The sequence below is a fragment of the Osmerus eperlanus genome, chromosome 13 (genome assembly GCF_963692335.1).
Source record: "Osmerus eperlanus chromosome 13, fOsmEpe2.1, whole genome shotgun sequence".
Classification (NCBI taxonomy): domain Eukaryota; kingdom Metazoa; phylum Chordata; class Actinopteri; order Osmeriformes; family Osmeridae; genus Osmerus; species Osmerus eperlanus.
The window spans coordinates 4,332,344-4,354,850 of NC_085030.1; the positions used below are offsets into that span (position 1 = coordinate 4,332,344).

The window sequence follows — 22,507 nt, forward strand, 5'->3', positions numbered from 1 at the left end:
GTGAGGTCTGGTCGTTGTGAGAATAATTCAATAGGAATCTTTGTTTCAGCCATTCGGTGCATCAGTCAGTGCACTTTAGTCGGTGGACTTTAAGGAAACATGTTGTTCCGGTTGATAACGGAAATGGACCGAAAGTCAAACATGTCGCTAACCTTACACATGCTAACGTGAACATCCTGTGAAACACATTTGGTTATTTAGTAAGCCTCAAGTGTTGATAATTAACGGCGGATATTGTTTGTCACTCGAGAGGCAATGGCTGTTTTGGGAGAAATATGTCGAAATTTCCGGACAGTGTTCGGTCAAATACAACGATACGGGCTTCTAGGGACAACAACCTGCCAAAGTGTTAAATCAGGTACTAAACTTTTTCTGAAATGCCATATTATTACAGGTGATGACTGTTTTTTAAATTATTATTAATTTATGTAGATGGTGTAGGTGCATGTGTTGTTGGAGCTAGCTAAAGCAAAAGCTCTGGTTGCTGGTCTTGCTCTGTCTCATAACAACCCAACTTGCATTGCTGTCCCCCCACCTCAGCCCGTTGTTTCAGCCAGCTGGCCCCACAGCCAGCGGAGCCTCTAGCAGACAACAATGAAGCGGTAAACCCGACATTCGTTAACAGAAACCCGCGGAACCTGGAGCTGATGGCCTTCGGGGTCAAAGACAGAGGATGGAAAACGATTTGGCCCCATCGAGAGTTTTACCACAGGTTTGTGTTTGTACGTGTGTGTGAGAAATATGGACATGGTTATTAGAAGGCTAACTTTCGCAATGTCAAATCTGTGTGTGCGTGCGGTGTACCCTTGGTAAGGGCTGCCAGTAGTAGTCTAATTCTCTATCCCCTTTCATTTGTCCCTCACTTCACCCTCCTCATCCTTCTCACTTTCCTCTTTGCAGGTTGGTGTTCTCTCGCAGCCAGCACCATGTGACAGCCGAGGTGTTCTCTTCCAATTCTCAAGTTCCTATTCTAACGTGTTCCACCCAGGAGTGGGCCTTGAAGCGGGAGCTAGGTTCCACCCGCTGTGTGGCAGCGTGTCAGGCCGTAGGCGAGGTTTTGGCCCAGAGATGCCAAAAGGCTGGCATCACCAGGATGGTCTACAGAGCCATCCCCTGGCAGTACCGCTCCAATGCTGTGAGTCCAGGAAGGAGAAGAGATCCAGAGAGACAATGGTTATCCACTCTGGGTCTACTCTGTGTGTTACACTCGTAGATAGCTAGTCTAAACCATCCCAACCTAATGAGTTCACATTACCACATTAGTTGGCGTAAAGGTCTGCCTTACCAGGCTAGTAGTTGGCTGACCTGGAGTGCTATAATTAATATACACGTAATGTAACGTCTGAAGGTATTGACAAAGTTATTTCTGGTTGCAGTAATGTTAAGCCAGGGACAGTGAGTGTCTTATGTGTAAATCTGTCTCTCTGCTCCAGGTTCAGTCATTCCGGACAGCCATGAAAGAGGGAGGAATCACCCTTAGTGAACCACGGAGGAAGTACATCGGGATATAATATCGACTACCCACGAACTTCAGGAGCGGGTGTGCTTTGTGCTTGTATCTGTGAAGACAGACATTTTTCTAAGTAGTCTGTACATCGCTTCACACTTCAACGTCAGAACGTCAAAGACACTCAGCACTACTTGGCGCCACTCGAAAGACGCATCTTAAGAGCAGCGCGGGGCTGAGGTCTGCATTCACTAAGATTATGGTTTGTGAGCGGTGGTTTCCAACTTGGTTGGCAACGAAAAAATGCAACCCCCTCATTAAGTGTACAAATATTTTATATTTATGTTGATATTAAATGCCAATAAAGTGGACAGATGAACATGGCCATGTCGTTTCAATGTCATCCTTTATTGATCGATCTTTCACACACTGTGAACCACGCAGGTTTGGAAAACGAAGGGAGTGTGCGACAACCGGCTCCCCAGAGCTTCACAGGTGATGCGTAGACGAGTGAAGACCTTGATGTATACAGCAGGTGATGTGGCTCAGGCGGGGGGCTACTCACTTTCAGATCTGTCCACGAGATTAAAGCTTGGCTCAAACATCGAGACGTCTGTTGAATTTTAGTGGGCTGCCAACATATCTTCCGATTGAGTTCTGATAGATGCAGCCAAGTGCTATATTTCATATTAGTGAATGTAAGAGTATTTTCCATCGTAGAAAAGTTCAAAAGCATAAGGTACAAATATCTGGATCAATGAGGATGCCAGCATAAAGAACCAACACCAAAATCTCTGCCAAGAGTTACTAAGAACTACTTGATCAACAGGTTCCCCCCCCCCCTATTCCACATTTTATGCACACAAACATACACATTTTGAAAGTTTGCACGTTAACCCTGAACTAATATACAAGCATATATGCAGCACATCCCAAACAGGCCTAAAGGCCATGCACTCCATCAATAGCAAGGACCGTAAACATGCACACGTCCATGCATTTAGGATACTATCATCGTACTGCATAAACCCTCAGCCACGCCCTGAGCACGCCTCGATATGAACAGCACTCAACACATACAGTAATACACCCGTGATTGATACGGAAAGCCACCACCTCATAGAGAAACAGCCAAAGGAATACTATAAATAGAATACAATAATTAGGGTTTAGGGTGTTCCTGGGCACCGTGGTCCCACATTGAAGGCACTCGAAAAAGCAAGGTTGAGCAAAATTACATGAAATCAGTGATATAAAAAAAAAAAAAAAAAAAAAAAAAAAGGCTCAACATCATGTTTAAGAGAGTGAACAGGATCTTACCTAAATATACTAATCATATTTGTCTATATATAATCAAAAGAGTTAATTGGCACAGGAAAAGATACATTGGCATACACTTTGGTCTTCTGCCATTAAACAGGTCCAAACTTGGTCCACAAAGTGCAGCTTTTAGAGTCACTTGGTATTTTCTGTTTCTCACTCATTTCAGCACTTATTTTAATAAGGCTTTAACTTATGATGTAATGATTCAAGATTTGATCAAAAAGCAAGACACAAAATGAGGTGAACGAACAGAACAAATATCGACTAGGGTTCTCAGAATGATAAAAGAAGATAAAATCCATGTAGCCTGTGTCGTGTATTTAAGAAGAAATTACAAGAAAACGGAAAATTAAAATCCATAAAATGTGTAAAGTGACCACTCCACCTGGCAGCATATAGCTTCATATAACAATTGAAATATAACAATTGCATAGTTGTCAATAAACCATTGAGAAGCAGTGAAGAGAGGAACAACTATGTGGTGGGATGCTAATATACAAAGCCTAATATAGTACAGACACAAACCCACTTGTCTGGCTTCTATGGACACTATATCTAACTAAGTGTATACTAGGCTTTGGTTGTACATTTTTTCGAGTCATAATACTGTAGAAACATATAATAGGTTGTGACATCACAACCAAAACGAGCTGAAGGACCGTAATGTGCAAAAAGATGTGAAAAAGGCATGAAGCTTAAATATTACTATAGCTAAGATGTACTATGAAGTTAAAGTAGTTGAACATAAAGTCGAAATATCTTTGGGTGATTTCGCACAAGGGCAGAATACATTAGACAGCACAACCTCTTAGTGTCTCTTTGCTTTTAATTTCAACAATCTATCCTTCCCTCTGTCTCCCTGCTCCTCTCTTTACTGCTCCTCCTTCTCCTCTTCTCCACCCTCCACCGTCCCAGGTTTTCTAAGCCCCACCTCCTCGGATTTCCCGGAGCCTGATTGGCTGCGCGGCTCAGGTGAAACGTCTACGCACGCCCTCTGGTGGATCAGACCCCTCCTTCCCTGGCTCCGCCTCCGTTGCCCCGGCGACCTCCGATGACAGGCAGTCAACTAAAACAATAGAAGGTGAATTGGAGAATAATCGGTGACATGTCCTCTACAATTCAGGTGTGAAAGGTAGGCTATTAACAATCCCCTGTCAGTTTGACTCTCGTACCAGTTCATTCCCCCGCTCCTCTTCATCCCATTCGCTGATGGACTGCATGAGAGAGAAGAGGTTCATCCGGCCACTTCGAGACAACTGGAGCGAGGGAGAAAGGAAGAGGTGGGAAAAAGTTTAAAAAAAATTAAGTACACAATGTAATGGCTACTGGTCTTTTCAGCAGGTTAATGTGAACCGAAGCTGCCCATTGGCTACCTTGTCGCTGTCCTGAATAGTGATGGTGGGATTGGCTGGGGACGACTCAGGAGGCGGAGGTTTCTCGCTGGGCCCAGACTGGGGAGCGGAATCTCTGACGAACACCTGGGCGAGACGAGAGAACAAGGTGTGTGAGAGACATCGTCTCGATCAACTGAAAAATAATCACGCCTCAAGATGTTTTCTTTTCCTGTTACCTCCTCCTCGTGCTCTTCATCATCGTTATCATCATCATCTGCTTCATCTGAACTCTCCAACTCCCCTCCTTCTCCCTCCAGATCCTCCTCTTCCTCCTCCTCCTCTTCCTCGCTCTCGCTCTCGCTCTCCCCCTCCCCCTGTTCGTTTTTGTGCAGCGACATCCTCCTCTGGTCTCGTGACTTCCTCCTCCAGAGGAGGCTGTGGCGCTGCTGGCTGCAGGAAGGGGGAGCAAAGAACACATCAGGTCTTGGAAGACACACACACATGCAAACGGGTACATACATCCACACACACACACCTCATCCACACACCCATCCCCCCCCCCCCCCCAAACACACACACCTCCAGCCCACCCCCCAGTCCTGACCTGGCTTTGAGGATGCCGTCGTAGGTGTGGAGCTGCTTGGTGAAGCCGTCGTTGGGGTGCACGATGGGCCGGCGGTCTCGCACGTACGCCAGCGCCACGTCCAGGGGCCACTGGTGCAGCTTCATGGCGTAGGCGATCACCGTGGATGCCGAGCGAGACACGCCCATCTTGCAGTGGACCAGCACGGCCTGGCCGCTCTGCCTGCGGGGGGGGGAGAGGCGGGAAACGTCACGACAACGAGAGAGCTGTCCGCGAGAGAGCTGTAGCCTAGCAGTCAAAATCACAGCGGTTCGGATGACAAGGGTGGAGGCCACCATATCCGATTGGTTGATTATACATAGGGGTTCCTCATTGGGCCCTTTACGATGGAGGTCAGAAGGGAGAGGAAGAGGAAGGTGAGGTGACCTGGCCGTGTTGATGAAGGTGTTGGTGTCCTTCCAGTGGGGGAGCAGGTCTGTGGCCTCCACGTCGTACACGCGGATGTTCATGTAGGTGAAGGCCTCGGGGTAGAAGTTGTCGATCTCCCGTGTCACGTTTAGGATGTAGCCCACGCTGCAATGACAAAGCGGTTAGCGGCTGCCCACACAGACAAACAATCAGTTCACACACACACACACACGCACGCACAAACCATGTGTTCAAAAAACACCTAAACAAACAACACTAACTTGTTCTTCTGCAACTCCTCAAAGTTAGCAGCGTTCCATTCGGAGCCCTGAAAGCAGAAAGAGCCTTGAAACAGAATCCTGAAGGAGGCGGTGCCATCTGTCAATAAACTGCCAAACAAAGATCTCTGGCAAAGAGGAAGTAACAGTCACATGACCTTGTCTTGGCCCAGTGCACACTTCCTGTCTACTCCCCTGGCTGGCAGTAAAATATATTTGAGACTGGTTTAAAATTAGACTGTTAAGAAACTGAGCCTTGTGTCTTCACTTGTGTGAAGGATAAAGCAAGACATCAAATGTTCCTTGTAAACTATTCTTTGTCTTTATGTAGCTGTAGTGCTTATACTTAATTTAATGGTGTAAATATTGTAATATGTTTTTATATAAATAACAGAATGGGATAACCAGAAGGCCTCTCTCCCCCTATCTTAATATTATCAGGGTCCTAACAGGAAGCTGTCCCTTCACTGCAGGAAGTGAAGGCTTCACTCACCAGGTAGAGATAGTCAAAGATCTTGGAGGGTTTGTCCATCTGCGCCATGGTAACCATCATCTCGTTGTCGATGTACTCCTTGTAGTTCTTCATGTCAAGGCCGAGTCGAGTCTCCAGAGAGCTGCGCACCTGCACACACACACACGCTTTTATCCAAAGCGACTTCCAAGAGAGAGCTTTACATAAAGTGCTAAGGTCAATGATCATAAACAACGAAACAATGCCCCAAAACATGGCGGGTGCCAATGGGTAGAACCAGAGGAGCATGTAGTTAAACAAATTACAATTAAACAACATGATCCTCGAAAGTGCTAGAGTGTACCTGGAGGAAAGCAAGCAACAATAATATAATTCACATTGAGTACAAGTAGTTAAATCAGTTACAACTAACCAACAAGTGCAACAAGTCCCTCAAAAAGTGTCATTCTGTTCCTGGAGGAAATAAATCTGATCCAAAAAAATCTTTCTTAAGTACCGTTGTACTCCCGGAACAAGTGCGTCTTTAGCCTTTTCTTGAAGGTGGGGAGACAGTCAGTATATCTGATGGGGTGGGGAGATGATTCCACCATTGGGGGGCCAGACAGGAGAAGAGCTTGGGTTGGGAGCGGGCGCTCTTGAGAGGTGGGACCACCAGACGGTTGTCAGAAGAAGACCGTAGGTGGCGGGTGGGGGTGAGAGACTGGATGTAGACAGGTGCAGTCCCATTCACCACTCGCAAGGTCAGAACCAGGGTCTTGAATCTGATGCGGGCCATGATGGGTAGCCAGTGGAGTTCATGACGGATCACTGTGTCTCTCTCTGTCATCCCTCTCTCTGATTTCACACTAGAATCTCTTTCTCTCCATCCGTCTGCCATCACTCTCCCCACCATTCCCTTTCCTCATCTCTTTCACACGGGCTCTGTTTACCGTCTCTCGCTTTGTCTCTCTGCCATCCCCCTCTCCACTCGTCCCTTTCCTCATCTCTTTCACAGGGGCTCTCTGTGTCCCATCCCTCCTTCAGTCTCTGAGGTCCGTGTTTACCTGTTTGGAGGTGATGCTCTCCAGGTCCTCTGTCCTCATGATGGCTCTCAGCTCATCCTTGATCTGCCTCTCCACCGACATTCGGTCTGACGAGCTGCACACACACAGGTGTGTGTGTGTGTGTGAGGTGGGATGAGAGACATCGAGAGAGACAGGGGGATAGGGTGTGGGGAGGAGAGAAAGAAAGGGAGCGAGAGAGGGGGTTCAGACCGTGACAAAGCTGGCTGGGCGAATGACTTTTCATGACCTTGAATGCGAACGACCCTTCATGCCCCCCCCCCAAACACCTCTCAGTCTCAAAAGCCCCCCCCAGCGCCCCCTCACCTGGGCCCGGCGCTGTCCCTCCTGACAGACTCCAGGTCGGTCATGGCCCCCCACTCGTTGAGGCAGAGGCGGTCTGACTCCACGTGCAGCTGGTAGTATTTGGCCCAGTCCAGCCCACAGCCGGGGATCACCGCCCCCTTCACGGCCCGCTCACAGCAGCCATGCAGCGCCTGCAGCACCGACCTGCCCCCCACCACACACACACACACACAGAGACACTGATAAACACACCATCTGTGTTCAACTGAGGTCGTCTGGTGGCCCCCTACAACCTCTGGGTTATCCATAGAAGACCCCTATAAAGACTGCAGAGCTGACGAAGCTAAATGGACGAACGGACACGAACGTGGTCGACTGATTGGTGGATTCGTCCTGTAAGGGGGCGGGGCTGGAGGAGGAAGCGGTGGAGGTGAGCTGTGTGTGTCTGACGGGTCCCAACTCACCACATGGTCTGTATGGACACGGGCTTGAAGATCTTGGTGTGCTCTGCTGACGTCACACTGAACCCTCTGGAGAGAGAGGGAGAGAGAGATACTTTTGACTTTAAATATATCTTTATTGGGCAATTCAAACTGCCAGCTAACCACCAGTTACACCACAGAGAGAGAGAGAGAAGCAAAAGAGAGTGACAGAAACGAAGAGAGAAAGAGAGGATGGAAGAAAATAGGTATAATAGGGAGAAAGAAAAAGGGACAGAAACACGCAAGTGAAAATAATGTGAGGATGAACGCAAGGGAGAGGGAGGAGAGTGAGACGGAGAGAGAGAAAGAGAGCGAGCGTGATAGAGAAAGAAGAGACACGGTTAGTGCAATTGGAGGTGCGAGCCAGCTTTGCCGACAGATTCTGGCAGGCACACACCAACCCTGTTTGTGGCAGCAGGAGTGTGTGTTGGTGTGGGAGGTTGATGGTGTGTGTGCGTGTGAGGGTGTGCGACATGGCTGCAGATCAAAGGGTTCTGTATCAAACGGGCAGCATGTGAGCCCCATTACCTCCACGTTAGCTAGGTCTCACAGGGATGCCAACACAGGGAACACAACATCATTTGAGCTAACGCAGTTAGCCCTCACCTCAACCCCGGGGGAACACAATGTCCTCCTCAGCCTTACTCACAGCATCAAAAGCGCCACGAGAGCCCTCCGAAACAAACGAACCCAAGCCTAACTAACCCTCCGAAACGAACGAACCCGAGCCTAACTCTAACCCTCCAAAACAAGCCTCCCCGCTAACGTTTCCGAAAGTTCGAAGGCTGAAAGTTCCGAGGCTCTCGATCTGCTTTCCTTGACGGAAAAAAACAAGGCCTAACCTGGTTCAAGGATCATACTGACAAATCCCATACCCTTCCAGTCTGCCCATGACTCAAGTGTTTCTCCCCAGTTGTCCTTTGCACTGAGTCTTTACGACACTGCAGACTACTACAGTCAACACCAGAACCCTGGTGACAGCCCTGCCCTGCCAAATGCCCTCCCATAAAATCTAAAGTCTCTGGCTTGATTATGTTGTTAGGTTGGTCAATGGGTGAATGAATAGCAAATCCAGATGCTGTTTGATGTTTATCCAAGGAGGTGACGTACAGTAGGCTCCAAAACAGACAGAACTCAGTGGAATTACTTGATTAGATAAACAGCGAGATGATGAGTATCTTGTGTATATTGTCTCTGGCTAGACTCCAGGACACAAACATGACAGAAGAACAGGCTCGGCTACTTCCTCCTTCTCGTGTATCTTTCGTTTGACCCCTCCATCTTTCTAGACCTCTACTTACCCATCGCCGTCCAGGTATACTTGTGTGTCGCTCCATACTGGTAGGACCAGGCCTATGGTGCACTGGTCGCTAAGAGGGAGGGAGAGACACGAGAGAAAAAAACCCATTAAGATTTTGATAAGGACGTGCAGTTCCCCATTTCACCTCATCTTCCTGCTCCTTTCCCTTCTATCTCCTCCCCTTCCTCCCTCCTTTTCTGCTCCTCCTCTCCTACATCCTCTTCCCTACTCTCTACCCTCTTACCTCCTCCTCTCCCCTTGTCCTCGTCTGCCCCTCGCCTCTCTCCTTTCTCCTCTCCACATCCTCCTCTCCCTCCTCACCTGTCACTGTTGGGGAAGTCCATTCCCAGCAGAACACTCTCCTGCTTGTTCCCCAGGGTGGAGACCACAATCAGGTACCTCACCCTGACCGGACTCACCGACTCCAGCCTCACCGCCTGGGAGGCATGGCGACAAGGAGCCAGAGAGAGAGAGAGAGAAGGGACAGAGAGGGAGAGAGAGAGAGAGAGAGAGAGAGAGAGAGAGAGAGAGAGAGAGAGAGAGAGAGAGAGAGAGAGAGAGAGAGAGAGAGAGAGAGAGAGAGAGAGAGAGAGAGAGAGAGAGAGAGAGAGAGAGAGAGAGAGAGAGAAGAATGGGTGAGGTAGTGGCAGTGGTTTAGAGGAGGGTGACAGAGAGAGAGGGAGAGGGTGAGAGAGAGGGGAGAGAAGGGAGGGAGGGTTGACAGAGAGAGGAGGGGAGAAGGAATAAGGTCATAGTGACGGAGATTCAAGATGAAGGAAGTGGAGGGGGTGATAAGATTGGAGGAAGATATATGGAGAGGACAAAAACTAATCAGGGGAGAGAGCAAAAACGCAGAGTAGAGGGACTTACTTCAGTCTAAAAAGGTACTTTTATCAACACATTGCCGACAACTCTATCAACACTGCAGAGGTGCAACAATGCAACAACTGATGAAGATGACGAGGAAGCCTCACCAGTTTGATGCTATCCTCTGGTCTCAGCAGGGACACCATGGCATGTAGGTGGCAATGCTGCCAGTCTGAAGCACTGGCTCCCACCTTGGGGGGTACCGCCTGATTGGGTGAGGTCTCCTCATTAGGCCCCTGCCTGTCTCCTTCTTCCAATAGGAGGACAGCACCCTTAACCAGAAGAAAGCTCTCTCTATTTTTGGAATGAGGAAGACAGAAGTTAGAACCATCTAATATTATAGAATTATGTTTCAACTTTACATATTATTCTGACAAACAGTATATTATATATATATTCTGGTTAATTGTCCATGTAGACATGACATGGACATGTTTATCACAGCTAGACTTCTGTGAGAAGTCTACCTTTTCTGAAGTCTTCCTCTTCTTGGAATGCTTTCATCCTTCAAGACAATATATAAATATATTTTAAAAGATTCATACTGGTCAACACTCCCATCCATCTGCTACAGCAACATACAGCATACAACACAAAGATACAGCAACCTGGTGAAGCTATTTGACCAACCTCGTCTTTCCTAGACAGCATTACTGATATCTGCAGAACACAAATACATTCCACGAGCATTTAATGCAAGCTGGGTATGTGTGTGTTTGTGTGTGGGGCGGTTCACGTGTGTTTGTGGTTGTGTGTGGGGCGGTTCACATGTGTTTGTGGTTGTGTGTGGGGCGGTTCACGTGTGTTTGTGGTTGTGTGTGGGGCGGTTCACGTGTGTTTTCTGTGTGTGAGAGACGGTGTGTTTGTGTATGTGAAAGAATTATGAAGTTATTGAGAAATGTGCAGCAACTGAGATAAGAGCCAGAGGAAACTACTAAGGAAAGTAATGAGCAATGACAAAGAGGAAAAGAGAGAGGGAGAGGACAGAGAGGGAGAGAGAGAGAGAGATCAACCGAGAGCCAAAAATACTTCTAGAATAGACAATAGAATGAGAGAGAGGTAGGAATGGACAAACACAGAGAGAAAATGACAGAGAGAGGGAGAGAGAATAACAAGAGGGACAGCGGGAGTGAGTGAAAAGAAAGAAAGAAAGAAAGAAAGAGAGAGAGAGAGAGAGAGAGAGAGAGAGAGAGAGAGAGAGAGAGAGAAAGAATGTGTGAGGTAGTGGTGGTGGTGGTTTAGTGGAGGGAATTTGAGACAGTAACATTACCTGTTATGCAACTGACATGTCCAGACAGAGACAAGAGAGAAATACAGGAGGAGAGGGGTGGGAAGAGGACAAGCACGGCGGGCAGAGCAATGAAGGGTTGAAGAAGGAGAGAGGGAGAAACATGAGTTAACAGAGTAGCTGGCCCAGTAAATAGTAGAGGAGAGGAGACAGACATCAAGCTACATCTCTTGGCTGAGTTGGTCGGGAACTGAAAGAGGAAAAAATGTTGCCTGATGTTGTTGGTCTTACTAAATACCTTTTAGAGAACTCGGACGTAAACAGTTTTAAATGAGCCTAAATTAGTTTAAAGTTTGCTCTAGATGGTTTTTAGTAAAGTGAAAGAGAATGGATGAGAGGGAAGAACAGATAAAGATACGGGGAGAGGTGGATATTTATATGTGTGAGTGTGTTATATACCAATGTTATTAACTGAAACACAGCCAGTGTAGGGCCAGTGAGGGATAGGGGTTGAGGTAGAATGGTTTCTGTTGTACAATTCATCACAGTACAAATATGCACAAGCCTACAGTGTTCTAGACACACAGACACACACACACACACACACACACACACACACACACACACACACACACACACACACACACACACACACACACACACACACACACACACACACACACACACACACACACACACACACACAGTGGGGATATCTATTCCAAGTTCGCCTTGGGGTTGTCACACCACTGCCAATCCATGTAATCACCACCTCAGTAGCCAAAGACAAACACAGAACGCAGGGTAAAATCTGAGAGGTGTAAAGAACACGGCAGTAGTGCTGCTGATGACGTCAACAACAGAATCCCCATACCCACGGACACCCTGGGGCTTAGGATGTTCTCTCATCATCACAGCTCAAAGCCTCCCGAGTTAATGGGTCGGCTACAACAGGCGTAGTCACTGTATCAAATCTCTTTCTCCCTTTTAGTGTATGCGCTGCAGCTGCGTCATTTGGTCGTGAACACACTAGCACTGGACCTGTATTGAAAGTGTTTTAGGTTCTTGTGTTGTGGTGAAAAAGGACGGAACGAGACCCACCGGCGTGGTAATGATGGACGGTGACCGATGCAGTGTCAACAGAGCCATGGCACGGGACCCCTGCCCAGGCTGCTGCCTCGCGGTTTCTGCGTACGAACTCTCAGATCAGAAGGGCCGCGTGAAAGCCGTAGGGTTCCCTCTCCAGTGCTGACGCGTGGGCGTGGTAGGTAGCTAAAAATATGAGAAGAAATGATTAGCTACCTCATTCTCCACCGCCAGTCAGCCCCTCAACTGAGCGCCCGTTGTAACGCGTTAAAACCAAAGCCATCAAAACGGGGATCAGTTCATAAACCTCTGTGTTTCAAACCATGCAACATTCCAGCCATGCCATCACACTCACCACCTAAACACGTTAACACAACACGTATGTCCGCATAAAGGAGGGCGCCGTATCGGCGTTTCACACTCCCAAAAGAGTCATGAAACCCAGTTACAGAAAACTGAAGTGCCCTAGTCGTGTTGTTTCGTTTATAAGTCATTGACACTCAGTAGCCTGCTGCTAGTTACACAGTGCCACTACTAGCAAGTTACGCTGGCTAGCAATTAGCCACTCAGTCTTAGTCTGAATTGCCAAATGTTTAATAATGTCTAGAGCCCATGAATCAATTCAATGTAAAAAAAAAAAAAACATGTGAAACGGTGTGAACATTTTGTTCAGATGGCAATTGCTTGTTTCCTTGCCACGTACCTGTCTCTCCGTCCCCTTTTTCTTTTTTGATTATTTCCTCGCAAGCAATTCTGCAAGACATGCGACACTCCGACTAAGCTAGACGGTGGACAGTGCTAGTAACGTGAGCTAGCCTACACCGGGTCCGATATCAAATTAAAGGAGAGTTTGCCAGTGTATTTCATGGAACCAGGAAGGGAAAAGATCGGCCGAAGAATGTAAACATGCCCTTACAAGGAAGGGGAGGTTTTCTTAAAGGGGAAATAGCTAATAAGCGTTTTACTGATTTTCAGTGGATCCTTTTAACGTGTCCTATATTACAATCTTGACAGTTCTCTCTGGAATTCCACTTACTGTAATACTGTAATTTTGTTTCCATGTTCTTTCTGAAACTAGCCTACAAGTTATAGTAAGAAATGATCTAAACGTAATTTTTTAGTAATGTATTGATGAAAAAAGTATACAATTGAATGAAGGTGAAAACATTGCCAGCTGTAAACTCACTATTTCACGAAATACAACTCCACGCATGCGCGGTGTTCTAAATTCAAGTGCGCACACTTCCTTTTTCTCACAGGGAAGTGTGGGAAATGTAGTCCTCCAGTGAGTTTTTAGAACTGTCATTGTGAACACGGTGAAAACTTCCATTGATCAAGCCTACTCAAGGGGACTGAGGCTGTTTTCAGCAGCCTGCACGAATTTCTATCGCAGTCATAGGATGCACACAGCTCAGCAACTGATGAAGGTTTTCGTAACAAGACGCATCCCGCAAGAGGGGATGAAGATACTGTTGCAGGCTGGAACGTAAGCGGGATTGGTCTCTTCCTCACCTCCCAAATTGAATTTACAATGCCGCTAACTAGCTAGCTAGCAAGCTAACATACTTCCTTGGTTGATATATATTGTATTTATTCCATGAATACTGAATAGGCATATCGGCTACTGCTTCCAATGATCCATTTTACTTCGGAGGACCTTGACTGTCTTATTTGCCTTGCAACATAGAAATTGTCTTTGTCACACACACACAGTGAGTTGGGGGGTAAAGTTACAGTGTGATTTAATCACGAGCTTTAAAAGTGAAAGTTCACTGTAGCTGCTAGTGACCTTTCTCCAGGTCACAGTCTTAAAGCAGCAAAAAAAAAAAAAAAAAAAGCATACTGGGCACCCGACTACATCAAGTCTCTCATCCAGCCTTACCCGCCACCTACGGTCGTCTTCTGACAACTGCTGGTGGTCCCACCTCTCAAGAGCACCCGCTCCCAACCCAAGCTCTTCTCCTGTCTGGCCCCCCAATGGTGGAATCACCTCCATCAGAGACACTGACTGTCTCCCCACCTTCAAGAAAAGGCTTAAGACGCACTTGTTCCGATAGTACAACGGTACTTAGGAATGATTCGCTGGACCTGATGTTAGCTTCCTCCAGGAACACAATAACTCTTACTGAGGGACTTGTTGCTCTTGTTGGTTAACTGTAACTGACTTAACCTCTTGTACTCACTGCGAATTATATTATTGTTGCCTGCTTTTTCTACAGGTACGCTCTTGCACCTTTGAGGTTCATGTTGTTTAATTTGTAACTAGTTTAACTACATGATTTTATGGTTCTTCCCATTGGCACTTATTTGCTTTTCACAATGTATGCTTCATGTTTGGCTACTCGCAATGTTTTGGGGCTATCTCGTTGTTATGATCAGTGACCTATGCACTTTTGTAAAGCTCTCTCTTGGAAGTCGCTTTGGATAAAAGCATCTGCTAAATGAATAAATGTAATGTAAATGTACTTTGTTGGGGGGGGGGGGGGCATGTAAGATGTTGGTAAAAAGTTGAGAAGGTGAAACATTTATATAAATAGTACAGAACATGTACCACACCGCATGCACCACAGAAATATAGATACAAGATACTTTGCTGTATCTTGGATGTGATAAACTAAATGCACACCTGACTCTGTTTTCCTTGGCAAAAGATGTAAGGTGTCACTGTGGGACTCTGATGAGCCAGTTCCGAGGGCAGAACTTCTCAAGGGTGTTGCCGGGGCTCATGGACTCCTGTGTCTCCTGTCAGACCGCATCGACGCTGAGGTTCTGAATGCGGCAGGTAAGGAAACCAGCACTGAGGGTCAGCAAGTACATCTGCAAGTCATCAAGTTATGTAACTGGAGTTGTCTTCAGGTTTTTAAGGTATTTAAAAGTCATGCAACCACAGTGATGTGGTTAAGCTTTTATCTTGCTGTTGCCTTTTTAAGGCCGGTAAAAAACTCAAACTAAACTTAAAATCTAGGTCAGGAACATGAAAATAAAATGTCTTACTGTACATTACAGGACCAAATCTGAAGGTGATCAGCACCATGTCTGTGGGATTTGACCACCTGTCCCTCGATGAGGTAAAAAAACGGTAAGAGACACCTGCTAATGACGACAGCTCTCCTTATCACACGGATGACTAAAAGTCAGTACTGATGTCTTAGATGTCGGATGATATCTCATAGGACAACCTGTGCCTCTGTCTGTAACCTATTGCCGTCCTCCTGTCCTCCCCTCTTTGGTTCCTTTCAGCGGTGTGCGTGTTGGCTACACTCCTGATGTGCTGACGGATGCTACCGCTGAGCTGACAGTGGCGTTACTGCTGGCCACTGCCAGACGCCTGCCCGAGGGGGTGGAGGAAGTCAAAAAGTCAGTCTGTCCGTTTTTCATCCACGTTTTGGTTTAAAACTCCACTTTCACACTGCCCTTTTACTGAGCTGGTGTACCCAAAAGCAAAGTAGACACTTCCTATAACTGTTAATTGATATATACATATATACATAAATATGTTCTTTATTCTACCCCTAGGGGAAATTGAAAGATGGGTAATGTGGTCACTTCTTATCTATTTCTGTCGCTCGTTAAGAGGAACAATGTAAATGAAATCTCCCTCCTTCCCTCTCGTCCCTCCTTCTCTGGTCTCCTCTCTCCTGCCTACTCTCTATCCTCCCTTCCTCTCTTTTTATCCCTCTGTCTTAGTGGGGGCTGGAGCACGTGGAAACCCCTTTGGCTGTGCGGTTATGGTCTATCCGGCAGCACAGTTGGAGTCATTGGACTGGGACGCATAGGTATTGAGAAGTCTGACTGATGGGGTCTGACTTAAGTCATAGTGTATGATCAGCTAAAGACATGATGTGGCTGTATCACTGGCCCTTCATCGGGGAGGCCTCTCACTTACTCCACTGTGCGCCCGCAGGTATGGCTATCGCCACACGGCTCAAGCCGTTTGGAGTGAAGAGGCTGCTGTACTCTGGGCGGGCGGCCAAACCACAGGCCTCGGAGGTGGATGGAGAATATGGTGAGGAGAAGGGGTTGTGGGGGGAGGAGGGGAGGGGAAGGTAGTCTGGACGGGGGAAAGAAGGCTAGAGGCAAAAGGAGTTGTGGAACCAGCCGGGAGAGCGGTTAGAACAGCGGGGACAGGAAGGAGGAATATGCAAAGCGGAGGGAGCCTGACTTTTTATATGTTGGATTTGTCTTCCTCTCCCTCCCTGCTTTCACCTGTTCCTTCATCGTGACCAGTGCCCCTGGACACGCTGCTGGCGGAGAGTGATTTTGTGGTGGTGTCCTGTGCCCTCACGCCTCAGACACAGGGCCTGTGTGACAAGGCCTTCTTTACCAAGATGAAGAACACTGGAGTCTTCATCAACACTAGCAGGTAGCCACATTACACACAGACACAATAATGCCCCAGTAGCTCACCAAATAAGTATGCATACCCTGTAGGCTGAAGCCTTATTGTAGCGGTCTGGGTTTAGATCCGGTCTTCCCCTCTCTCTCTCTCTCTCTCTCTCTCTCTCTCTCTCTCTCTCTCTCTCTCTCTCTCTCTCTCTCTCTCTCTCTCTCTCTCTCTCTCTCTCTCTCTTTCCCCCTGCCTTTCCTGTCACACTTCACTTAAAAATAGACTATCCAGTAAAGCATATTTAAAATCTGAAAAAAATAAAATATCCGTCCGTTCGTCATCTGCAGCTTGTCCGGGGGTCAAGTCGCGGGGGCAGCAACCTAAGCAGGGATAAAAAAATACATATATATATTTAAAAAGAATGCCCTTAGATGGACACAGTAATGTTCTCAAAGTTATTTCATTGAAGACGTCATACTGTATGTTTTGATCTATGTGCACTGTTAAAATACAGCTGTGTGTGTGTTGTAGAGGTGCAGTGGTGAACCAGGAGGATCTGTACCAGGCTCTGTCCGGCGGTCAGATAGCGGCAGCAGGACTGGACGTCACCACTCCAGAGCCCCTGCCCACCGACCACCCCCTCCTCACCCTGAAAAACTGTGGTGGGTATGGATGAATGCAAAAAGGAGGACTAGACCGTTTTTCATAAGCACATTTCTGTGCTTGCTATTTAAGTTAATCCTTCGTTAAAATAACTAACCAGACTACTGATGTCAGGGTCATTTAAATCTGTTAATCCCTGCCTTTCCTTCTGCCTCTCCTACTTGCAGTGGTTTTACCCCACATTGGCAGTGCCACCTACTCCACCCGAGGCGTCATGGCTGAGCTGTCTGCCCACAACCTGCTAGGAGGCCTACAGGGTTCGGACATGCCCAGCGAGCTCACCCTCTAGGGGCTCAAATACCCCCTCCTGCACCACCACAACCACACGGTGCCTTTACGCTTCCCCTTGGCCTACTGCGGTCACCTTAGTCATTAACAGCTGCTGTTTGGCTGAGGAAACACCTACCCACTAATCAGCTGTCAGAATAGGTGTAGTGAGTGACCCATGTGACCAGATGGATCTGTCATTTAAGACCTTTAGTGTAATTACTGTGGTAGGCAATGTAAAGTGTTTTACAAATTCTAATGAAGTTACAGACTCCTAAACACCAATAATTTACACACCATGTAACATAACAGTCCTACAAGGGTCCTAAATCACATCAAGTGTAACTCAATGTGTATGTACTTTAACAAAACACTGTCATGAAATACGTTTTCTTTTGTAATGTTCGCATTCCAATTTCATGTTTATTAATTTATAAATGCTTATCTGTAATGTTGTCCTTTGGTGTCAATACTAGATCCTTTTAGATACTAGAAGTTATTTTTTTGACAAGCTGATCACTCCAGAATTGTCATAAACGTGTTGGTTCACAAAGACCACTTCACTGACTTACTCTCCTGGGTGTCCTTGGATTGGAAATGATTGTTTTATTACAGTCGGCAGAGATTCACTTTTACTTTAGTTTGTCCTATGATGATGCTATTGAGTAAGGGTGTTAAAAAGTAGTCTGGTAATTTCACTCAAATTGCTGAAAGTCAGATTGGAGACCATGAAGTTCTCAGTATAGGTGAAGGGAATATCTTGTGAAACCCATGTAACCAAGAAAGTACAAAATGTGCAGGTATGGATGAATGTACGAACAGGCTACATTCCTTTCGGGTTTCACTTCAAAGCTTTATGACAATAGAAACTTATAGTCATTCCCTAAGTACATATACATTAAACACTGCTAAATTCAGTGTAAAAACCTACAAAAAAGTGTCTTCACTTTTACAACACATATCTTGACTTTATTGTCTCCTCGTGGGGGGGACATTACAAAACGAAATGCTTCACGACAGACACCCAAAAGACCACTGTAGACTCTTCAGATCATATCACACTGGGTAGCAATTTCATAACACAAACCCACCGTACCCTAGGCAACTGCTATTTGAATTCACGCTTCTCCATCGAACGAGTCAGTGTGACAGGCATTTGGCTTCCTGGGAGGGAAATCCTTTGCGTCGCAGCGCATCATCCGAATCAGGACATCTGTTTCGAGGGAGGTGTCAGAGCAGATGAGCCCCCTGCCAGCGTAGACAGGTGGTCTTGGAGTGCTTGTAGAGGTGGGACGACTGGCTGAATCGCTTGCCGCACTTGAGGCACGCGTAGGGCTTCTCCCCCGTGTGAACGCGGATGTGCTTCCTGCAGTCGGTCAGGTTCAGGAAGGTCTTGGAGCAGATGCGGCACGCGTACTTCCGGGCTCCCTCGACGACCAGGACGTTGTGTTCCATGAGAGCCTTCTTACACTTGGAGAGGACCTCCTCCGAGGCCATCGGGAGGGCAACGGGAGCTGGGGGAGCGCCCCCTGGTGGGGGATCGATCTGGTCTGCTTGGACCTCGGAGTATGGGTCCACTTTGGGAAGGATGCGACGCAGAGATGGCCTCGCTAAACCGCCTCCTTGTCCTTGTCTGGAGGTCTTGTCCCTGGACGAGTGGGGGAGGGCAGGCTGCACGCTGAGGCTACCCAGGGAAGAGGGTCCCATTTCTGGCCTGAGGCCCTTCAGGAACCCCGCCGGGGAGCTCTTACTGGGCTGAAGGAAGAAGGCTTCAGTGAAACTGTGTGGCTGGCCAGAGAGAAGCTGCTGCATGGGAACAGAGGCCACTGGGAACCCAAGAGAGGAAGAGGACGAGGCGTTGTTTGCGTCTGGGTCTTGAGACGACCCGTCGGCCTCCCCACATACAGACTGAGCTCCTTTCACGCTGGTATGAAGGATCCTTTCAGTGTCAACTGCACCACTGCTACTCTCACTGCTGGGGTTGAGAATGCAGGAAAGGCCCAGGTCTTGAAGGCTGTCTAGGCCATCGGTGTCAGTTAAACTGTCCCCTTCGTCTGTGTTTTGTGCAGGGGGATCAGGAGATGTTTCCTCTCTGTTTGGTTCTTCATCTAGATGATCGCTGTTGTCCTCCAGTGGGGATGGAGGGTTGCTAGAGATGCCAAGTGGGTCTGAATAAGCCGTGCTGAGGTGTTCACTCTTCACCTCAACAACCTCCATCTTCTCCTCCTCCTCCCCTTCCTCTCCCACCTTCACTTTCACCATTATCCCTTCATCCACATCTGGGTGACCTTCTCCCTCGTCTCCCTGTGCCCCTCCCACGCCACAATCCGATTGGGTGGGCAGCTGCACCTCCTCTTGTTCTATTCCTCTCCCCGGTGCCTCATACTTCTCCTCCACTTCCTCCTCCTCGGCACCTCCTCTCTCCAAGTAGAGGCCCTCGTCCGTCTTTAGTGAGTCCATAGACCCTGCCCTGCAGCCCCCCTCAGACAGCCAGCAGGGTCTCTGTCTGCTGGTGGGTCTCTCTTCCTGAAGCGCCTGGGGCGAAGCAGACTTCCGTTTGTGAAGACGTGTGGTGGGGAAGCCTGTCTTCTGCTCCACTCCGACACCAGCTTCTGCCCTCCCGTCCCTACCTTCCTCCAGGCCTGCCTCTACCCCGGCCTCCCCGAGGTCCAGGCTTCCCTCCAAGGCAGAGGTGACCAGGGTGAGCCCTAGCTCCTGGAGCAAGGCAGACCTCTGCTGTTTGGAATTGGCCACAGTTCCGGACAGCGATTGAGACTCCTTCATGTTGTGCTGCTCACCTGTATGGCTGAACTGCTGCTGCGTAGTTAACCTCCAGCCACTAGGGGGCGAAGTGGGGAAGTTGTGAGAGGAAAGGTGTTGCTTGCAGGCCTTGACTACAGAGTTGAGGTGCAGATGGGATGCAGCCAGCAAGACATCCATCACATTGGATGAGCCGAGAGTTAGGGTGGAGGTGTAGATCATATCCAACAGGGAGGCGAAAGCCTCTGGAGTCACTACCCCCAGGTCCAGCCCCACCACTGCCACCCCACCTCCATCCGTGACTTTCCTACCCCCTCCTACACCCTTGTCCCCTTCCACAGTGCCGAGAAGGGCCCGGAAGTGAGTACTGCAGGCAGCCAGGACGGAGCGATGCGCCTGGAAGCGTTGGCTGCCTACCACAATCACACAATCGCAGAGCTGACCGTGGATACGCTGATGGTTCAATTGCTTGAAGATGTGCTCAAAGTGGCCAGGGAAGTCCATTTTACCTTGCGAACGAGGACAGAAATGGTCAAAGTGGTTAAACTTTGTGCTGAGATGTCAGAACGTAGGACTAAACCCAGGATGTGACTATTATTGCATTAAAATGCCAAGGTATTCAAATGCTAAAATATAGGACACACACCTGCTACCCAGAACAATTATACTGACTCCCCATCTAAAATAAAAATACCGGTATTTACCGTCCATCCCTTTTTTCAGATTTGCTAGCAGATCATTCGTAGCATAGCGAACTGTACTCTAGCAAGAATGAAGAATCACTCTACCTGTGCACGTGTAAATTGTTCAGGGTAACCGATAATACAGGACCAAGGAGGTTTGCTCAATCCCATCACCTGCTAGCTGGAGAGAACTGGACAAATGCATTGTACATTGTTGTTCATTTGCTAGCTAAAGACCGTCCGCGACATAACTATTGCGATTCCAACATGGTCTTGACGTGAGCACTTAATAAATTAAGATATCGTGGATTCGTTTATCGAAGGGCTTTTTCATACACTGAAAGCATCGACTCATACATAGCTTTGCAACAAATGCAAATTCCGAATTCACAATAGTTTATTTGTGCACGCGAGACACCCCTTCCCATTTTCTTAAAAAAGACAACAGCGCCCCCTAAAGTTAAACCAGGGTTAACCCCCCCGAGGTCATGGGACACTGAATAAATAAAAGCAAGTATTTTATTAGCTACAGGATTACAATTTGAATATTGATATTCAGTAACTACTCTGAGCGATGGTTTCTATTCCAGGACGTGTTGTCTTATAAACAGAAAAAAGCCTACAGCCACATTGTCAACTCTTCCATTTATTTAATGACATGTAAGATGTAATGTCAACAATGACAACGTGAACATGTCACAACAGAAACAGAAACGGTTGAAAGAGACAATGTAAATCAAAATAATGAACACTGACAAACACGCTATTTTCAGTAAATCCCCATAAACAAAAAGTCAACCACAAAAAAAGACATGGCTACAAATGACACTTTCTTTTGTGCTCAGGCTCTGTGATGGACACAACAGGTTATGTCCAAGGGGTCCATATTGATGACGCTGCCTGGTCCTCAGGTCCCTCTCACGGTGTTAATCATGTCCATGATTCCTCCTCATCAGTGAACAGCGTGATGTGTGGATGGGAGAGGTGAAGAGGTGATTCTAGTTGGTCCATTCATATGCTGTCCAGTTTCTTCAGAACATATGGTGCTGATGGAACACGAACAAGATTACATTACCTTGTCATGCAAGGACAAAAGACTACATGCTATTAGGCACATTACAATAGCCATTTAATGAACTTTATTTTGATTGATGTTTCTATGACAAGACTGTACTTCATGTCCTTACTACCAGGTTCATAGTCCACTACCACCCCCGAATATGATGTTTATAGTCCACTCTACAATAGCAAGCACAATATGGGACTACTACTACACGGTTTTGTCTATAGTATTCTGTCTGCTGTATTCTGTCCACCTTGATAGGTAACAGCTCTCCTAACTACATGACAATATAGCTAATTGACCTCGTTACTTACTGACTCGAAGAAGGGCAATATAGATGAGAAAGTTGCGCACAGACGACACGACGTCCTCGCGCATTTTCCTCTTCATCTCCTCTGGGTCCATTTTGGGCCCTAACCCTTCTAATTTTAACATTGCTGTTTATGGAGATGTGAAGTTTTATCCGCAAAACCAATGTTGCTTAGCTAGCAGATGAGAGTCGATCGGAAGCATGTGATTATTCAACCCGGAAGTTACGTTGGATGCTGAAACTAAGGCAACTCTTTAGGGACAAACACTACAAAGGGAGT

At 47.3% G+C, this 22,507-nt stretch overlaps 4 protein-coding genes across 6 annotated transcripts; 2 read left to right on the forward strand and 2 right to left on the reverse strand.

The window, feature by feature from the left end:
* Window positions 1-89: 89 nt before the first annotated feature.
* Window positions 90-1,831, forward strand: mrpl18 (mitochondrial ribosomal protein L18). Its single transcript, XM_062476643.1, has 4 exons — window positions 90-358; window positions 541-712; window positions 901-1,135; window positions 1,434-1,831. Exons 1-4 carry the CDS (start codon window positions 256-258, stop codon window positions 1,509-1,511), a joined length of 588 nt encoding a protein of 195 aa, XP_062332627.1. The 5' UTR covers window positions 90-255; the 3' UTR covers window positions 1,512-1,831.
* Window positions 1,832-1,834: 3 nt separating this feature from the next.
* Window positions 1,835-13,032, reverse strand: si:ch211-203d1.3 (protein phosphatase Slingshot homolog 3). Its single transcript, XM_062476622.1, has 17 exons — window positions 12,858-13,032; window positions 12,170-12,340; window positions 10,308-10,345; window positions 9,948-10,134; window positions 9,295-9,410; window positions 8,975-9,043; window positions 7,656-7,721; window positions 7,213-7,395; window positions 6,889-6,982; window positions 5,867-5,995; window positions 5,377-5,423; window positions 5,114-5,260; window positions 4,709-4,909; window positions 4,341-4,554; window positions 4,144-4,248; window positions 3,943-4,026; window positions 1,835-3,836 (listed from the first exon to the last, which is right to left on the reverse strand). Exons 2-17 carry the CDS (start codon window positions 12,215-12,217, stop codon window positions 3,642-3,644), a joined length of 1,923 nt encoding a protein of 640 aa, XP_062332606.1. The 5' UTR covers window positions 12,218-12,340; window positions 12,858-13,032; the 3' UTR covers window positions 1,835-3,641.
* Window positions 13,033-13,419: 387 nt separating this feature from the next.
* On the forward strand, window positions 13,420-17,862 carry grhpra (glyoxylate reductase/hydroxypyruvate reductase a). The gene is made up of 9 exons (XM_062476631.1): window positions 13,420-13,640; window positions 14,806-14,936; window positions 15,161-15,233; window positions 15,395-15,511; window positions 15,842-15,930; window positions 16,059-16,160; window positions 16,382-16,517; window positions 17,013-17,143; window positions 17,312-17,862. Exons 1-9 carry the CDS (start codon window positions 13,555-13,557, stop codon window positions 17,431-17,433), a joined length of 987 nt encoding a protein of 328 aa, XP_062332615.1. The 5' UTR covers window positions 13,420-13,554; the 3' UTR covers window positions 17,434-17,862.
* A 384-nt stretch (window positions 17,863-18,246) lies between these two features.
* Window positions 18,247-22,468, reverse strand: tomm5 (translocase of outer mitochondrial membrane 5 homolog (yeast)). 3 transcript variants are annotated; one of them, XM_062476619.1, is made up of 3 exons: window positions 22,232-22,439; window positions 20,876-21,900; window positions 18,247-20,680 (listed from the first exon to the last, which is right to left on the reverse strand). In XM_062476619.1, exons 2-3 carry the CDS (start codon window positions 20,880-20,882, stop codon window positions 18,642-18,644), a joined length of 2,046 nt encoding a protein of 681 aa, XP_062332603.1. In that variant the 5' UTR covers window positions 20,883-21,900; window positions 22,232-22,439; the 3' UTR covers window positions 18,247-18,641. The 3 variants fall into 3 exon arrangements, with proteins under 3 accessions (XP_062332603.1, XP_062332604.1, XP_062332605.1); XM_062476620.1 differs by having other exon boundaries at window positions 18,248-20,680; window positions 20,960-21,900; window positions 22,232-22,437; XM_062476621.1 differs by lacking the exon at window positions 18,247-20,680 and having other exon boundaries at window positions 21,485-21,900; window positions 22,232-22,468.
* Between the last annotated feature and the right edge of the window lie 39 nt (window positions 22,469-22,507).

Excerpts from the sequence above, each read along its gene's own strand:
- mrpl18 (XM_062476643.1), top strand. The coding sequence starts at position 256 with ATGGCTGTTTTGGGAGAAATATGTCGAAATTTCCGGACAGTGTTCGGT. Across the intron at positions 359-540 it reads CTGCCAAAGTGTTAAATCAG|CCCGTTGTTTCAGCCAGCTG; the intron begins GTACTAAACTTT and ends CCCCCACCTCAG. Across the intron at positions 1,136-1,433 it reads GGCAGTACCGCTCCAATGCT|GTTCAGTCATTCCGGACAGC; the intron begins GTGAGTCCAGGA and ends TCTCTGCTCCAG.
- si:ch211-203d1.3 (XM_062476622.1), bottom strand. The coding sequence starts at position 12,217 with ATGGCTCTGTTGACACTGCATCGGTCACCGTCCATCATTACCACGCCG. Across the intron at positions 7,722-8,974 it reads GTATACCTGGACGGCGATGG|AGGGTTCAGTGTGACGTCAG; the intron begins GTAAGTAGAGGT and ends CTCTCTCTCCAG. Across the intron at positions 5,261-5,376 it reads GAGGAGTTGCAGAAGAACAA|CGTGGGCTACATCCTAAACG; the intron begins GTTAGTGTTGTT and ends TTGTCATTGCAG.
- grhpra (XM_062476631.1), top strand. The coding sequence starts at position 13,555 with ATGCACACAGCTCAGCAACTGATGAAGGTTTTCGTAACAAGACGCATC. Across the intron at positions 15,234-15,394 it reads CTCGATGAGGTAAAAAAACG|CGGTGTGCGTGTTGGCTACA; the intron begins GTAAGAGACACC and ends GGTTCCTTTCAG. Across the intron at positions 17,144-17,311 it reads CCTCACCCTGAAAAACTGTG|TGGTTTTACCCCACATTGGC; the intron begins GTGGGTATGGAT and ends TCCTACTTGCAG.